The following is a 4,926-nucleotide window of genomic DNA, read 5'->3' as shown; positions in this document are numbered from 1 at the left end:
AAAAAAAAAAAAAAAAAAACACGTGGCAGGACATGGCCCGACTAGTGGGCAGTAGTGTCCCTCGCGTGTCACCGGGTCGTGTCGCGTCAGACGTGGGTGCGGCTCCTCTGGCGCTGCGTTTGTGCATCCCAGCCATTCACACTAAAAAATAAACAGAATAATCCCAAATAAAAATGACAGTTTGCATAGACGAGTATTGGCCCCACCTCAAATGGGATAGATTTTACCCATCTTGCAAACTAAATGGACTAGGAATTAAGGTTGGGCTATTCACTTTTAAAGGATCTCTTTGGTGGGATATGCATCCTCAACCAAAATATATTAAAAATAATATATATATATATATAGTGTGTGTGTGTGTGTGTGTGTGTGCACGCGCATGGGTTTTTTTAGAATATTGCTCTCTCTCTCTCTCAAAGTCTCCCTTCCAACAATTACCGTGCCACTATCGCAAACTCACTATTGATTTAGGGTTCTCTTTTGTCATTTGTCACATTCCAAAACTCTTTATCAATTTAGTTACCAAACATGGGTAACAACTTTAGAGCACTTTATCAATGTAGTTTTCAAAGTGCTTTAGATGTTAAAAATCTTTATTGTAAAAGCTTTACAACTAAATATCTACTTTCTATAGTGATACCAAACAAAGCCTTATGATTGTGAATCCACGATTTAGAATGGCAATGAAATGAGACTATGTCAGATCATAGGTGCACCACCCTGCATTGTTTGATAAAACATTTCTACAAAATTCAATGTACTAACTAATAACACATACTTAAAAGTATTTTCCAATCAATAATACTGTGTAATATGAACTAAATATTTAACATTAATAGAAACCACAAATTTCTTAGCAAAAGAGTTGAATTATACAATAAGATAAAGTCTCGTTATACCCAATAATTCATTAAATAGAGTAAATATACAAAGTTCCTAATAGTTACAATGACAATTTTAGCCCTGCCTTTATTATCGCCTTTTTGGGGCAAAAAAAAAAAAAAAATTGTTGGATAGAGTTCATTTAATTCAGGTCACTGCTAGATTTGCAATCAGGCGAGAAATCTTCGTGTACATCCGAGACCACGGGACGCAAAACCCCGAGTCCACTCCTCTTCTTAGAAGTTAGAATTATACAACAGAGACGCACTTAACCATACATATTGCACACGGAGAGGGAGACACATGTGATGTGAGAGACATAACTCAGACCCCCAATCACCCAAACCCAAACTCAAAAAACTATATAAAACTATTGGATCACCTCTGAATATGTCACCGACCACTTGCTAACGCTTGCAATTATATCTTTCCTTTTTTCTCTTGTTGGGTTTTTATTTTTTTATTTTTTTTAAATTATTTTTTTGCTCTGAGAGAAAGAGAGAGAGTTTGTGAGTTTTGGGGGCTTGGTGATAAATCTATGGCTGCACCACCAGCAAAGGCTCGTGCCGATTACGATTACCTCATCAAGCTTCTCCTTATTGGCGACAGTGGTTAGTTTTTGTTTTTGTTTTTATAAGCTATAAACTATGATATCTTCTTCTAATCCTTTTTGTTTTGGTTGTTATGATTCTGGGTGCATTACTGCATTTGATTTGGTATGTGAACAAATGGGTATGTGATCTCTATTGCCATTTGATTGGATTTAGGTTGTTGGTTTCAATGCGATTGCTGTGTTTTTTATGGAAATTTTATTATTGTTGAGAAATGGGTTTTGGTTAATATTTGGTCTTGTCCAGTTTTGTGCTATAATTTCCTACATGCTTCATGTGTAGTGGGCTATAGTGTTTTTTGTTTTTGTTTTAATGAATAAAATTAGTGAGAAGCAATGGGCCAATGAGCTTTAGCTCAATTAACACTTCCTTCCCTTGTAAGAGCATGGTGGAGGGTGGAGGGTGTAATCTTGGGTTCAAGACCTACAGCTACAGGGTTCGCGTAACTTACCAATAATATTAATTAGAAAAAAGAGAGTAGAGAAAGCAATTGGTATAGAACTTGGCCAGCACAAATGGTAATCTGTGGGGCTTAACTTTGATGGGTTTCCTCCAAAGACAATTTTTTCGGATTGTAAGGTGGAGAGAGAGAGAGAGAGAGAGAGAGAGAGAGAGTGACATGAATCATGATATGAGTGTAATATATGATGATTTACATATATATATATATATATAATGAGTTATGTACAAGTTATTAGCATCATGTATATGATATGATATCTTCTATCAATGAGTTCTAGTTCAATTGGCGCTTTCTTCCCCTGTAAGTGCTAGGTACAGAGTGAGGTTGTAGTTTCAAGACTCATTGGTTGTGTGTAACTTGACAATTAAAGAAATTACAAGCTATCTTCTATTGCAGAATTGGAAATTATGTTCAGCTTCATGTTTGTTTTCATATCTATACTCTTCATTCCTAGTGGATGGTGGTTATGTTTAATGCTGGAGGTTTATTTGTTTGTTCGGTCTTCTTCTTTCCAAGCACCTATATCATGCAAAATCCTTCTCTTGTTAAATTATCGTATCTTGTTATGCGGGTTGTTGGTTTTATTTTGTTACTTGGTTGGGTGTCATGGATTCCTAATCTTGATCTTTTGGTTATAGACTCATCAAATGTCATACAAATCTCTACATATATCATTCATTTTTTTATCATGCATAATTAACCTAGTTCATATTACTTGACATTCTACCATCCTAGGAAATGATTCCTTAGTTTGTCAGCTTAGCATCATATCTGCACAAAGTATCATAGCTATTGTTTAAATTTAGGGATGATTTCTGGTGGACATGCCTCCTTTTTAAGCTGGTCATAGACACTTGAGTTATATGCCAATACAAAGCACTTCAAATTGCCAATGGAAGCTTGGCCTAGTGGCATCTCGTAAGCTTCCCATGGATGTGGCCAAGGATCAAACTCCAAGATTCCCCACAATTAATTACCCATGTTGTACGTAATGGAAGGGATTTGGTGATATCTAGCCTATGGGCAAGGTTGGGAATATATATGCATTTTACCAAAAAGAAAAAATTACAACCAAATAAAGCACCTCAAATTCCTGAAAAATGGCCAAAAATAACATGCTAGGTTATATTTTTGAGGGTTTGTCTGTTTGTTTTCCTCCCTTTTTGTTATTTGACATTCTTATCAAATCTCTGCAGGTGTGGGCAAGAGTTGTTTGCTTTTGCGCTTTTCTGATGGTTCCTTCACAACCAGTTTTATTACCACCATTGGGTTTGTATCCCTCGGAACTATGGAGTTTTTATATCTTGAAGTGTTGTAGCAAACTTTCTTCATTCAATAATGAGTGCCAAGTATATATGATGATTTACACACACACACACACACACACACATATATATATATATATATATATAATGAGTTATGTACAAGTTATTAGCATCATGTATATGATATGATATCTTCTATCAATGAGTTCTAGTTCAATTGGCGCTTTCTTCCCCTGTAAGTGCTAGGTACAGAGTGAGGTTGTAGTTTCAAGACTCATTGGTTGTGTGTAACTTGACAATTAAAGAAATTACAAGCTATCTTCTATTGCAGAATTGGAAATTATGTTCAGCTTCATGTTTGTTTTCATATCTATACTTTTCATTCCTAGTGGATAGTGGTTATGTTTAATGCTGGAGGTTTATTTGTTTGTTCGGTCTTCTTCTTTCCAAGCACCTATATCATGCAAAACCCTTCTCTTGTTAAATTATCGTATCTTGTTATGCGGGTTATTGGTTTTATTTTGTTACTTGGTAGGGTGTCATGGATTCTTAATCTTGATCTTTTGGTTATAGACTCATCAAATGTCATACAAATCTTTACATATATCATTCATTTTTTTTATCATGCATAATTAACCTAGTTCATATTACTTGACATTCTACCATCCTAGGAAATGATTCCTTAGTTTGTCGGCTTAGCATCATATCTGCACAAAGTATCATAGCTATTGTTTAAATTTAGGGATGATTTCTGGTGGACATGCCTCCTTTTTAAGCTGGTCATAGACACTTGAGTTATATGCCAATACAAAGCACTTCAAATTGCCAATGGAAGCTTGGCCTAGTGGCATCTCGTAAGCTTCCCATGGATGTGGCCAAGGATCAAACTCCAAGATTCCCCACAATTAATTACCCATGTTGTACGTAATGGAAGGGATTTGGTGATATCTAGCCTATGGGCAAGGTTGGGAATATATATGCATTTTACCAAAAAGAAAAAATTACAACCAAATAAAGCACATCAAATTCCTGAAAAATGGCCAAAAGTAACATGCTAGGTTATATTTTTGACGGTTTGTTTGTTTGTTTTCCCCCCTTTTTGTTATTTGACATTCTTATCAAATCTCTGCTATTTGACATTCTTATCAAATCTCTGCAGGTGTGGGCAAGAGTTGTTTGCTTTTGCGCTTTTCTGATGGTTCCTTCACAACCAGTTTTATTACCACCATTGGGTTTGTATCCCTCGGAACTATGGAGTTTTTATATCTTGAAGTGTTGTAGCAAACTTTCTTCATTCAATAATGAGTGCCAAGATGAGTATCATGGGTAATTAATTGTGGGGCCTCCCTATGTGGGAAAAAGGTTAATGACACTTGGATGATTATTGACGTTTTGTTTCATCCTATTTATGTGCTGGCATAATAGACCTCAATAAACTGATGAAAATAAAGTCAAATTTCAGATGGCTATTCAAGACATCTCTTTTGTTGAGGGTCTAGACTTACATGCACCTTGCTGTGATGGCTTGAGGACTTAGGACTTGCATATACATGCATGCATAAATACATACATATAAACATGCATATATGCATACATACAAACATACATAGATGCATATGTATATGTATATATGTGTATGTTTTTGTGTTTACATACTTGTGTAGTTACATATGTATTTATTCTTTCCAATAAGCTATAGCTCAAT

At 35.4% G+C, this 4,926-nt stretch overlaps 1 protein-coding gene across 1 annotated transcript in view; it reads left to right on the top strand.

Annotated features, from left to right (window-relative positions):
• Nucleotides 1–1,153: 1,153 nt before the first annotated feature.
• The window catches only part of LOC111991376 (ras-related protein RAB1BV), a 7,833-nt gene continuing 4,060 nt past the window's right edge, over nucleotides 1,154–4,926 (top strand). The window contains exons 1-2 of the mRNA XM_065759612.1: nucleotides 1,154–1,493; nucleotides 3,153–3,225. Coding sequence (XP_065615684.1) covers nucleotides 1,421–1,493; nucleotides 3,153–3,225 — 146 coding nt within the window. The 5' untranslated portion in view covers nucleotides 1,154–1,420. The remainder of the gene's footprint in view (nucleotides 1,494–3,152; nucleotides 3,226–4,926) is intronic.

Source organism: Quercus suber, unplaced genomic scaffold (assembly GCF_002906115.3).
Source record: "Quercus suber isolate HL8 unplaced genomic scaffold, Cork oak 2.0 scaffold_334, whole genome shotgun sequence".
NCBI lineage: Eukaryota > Viridiplantae > Streptophyta > Magnoliopsida > Fagales > Fagaceae > Quercus > Quercus suber.
This window is presented reverse-complemented; position numbering and strand designations above follow the sequence as displayed.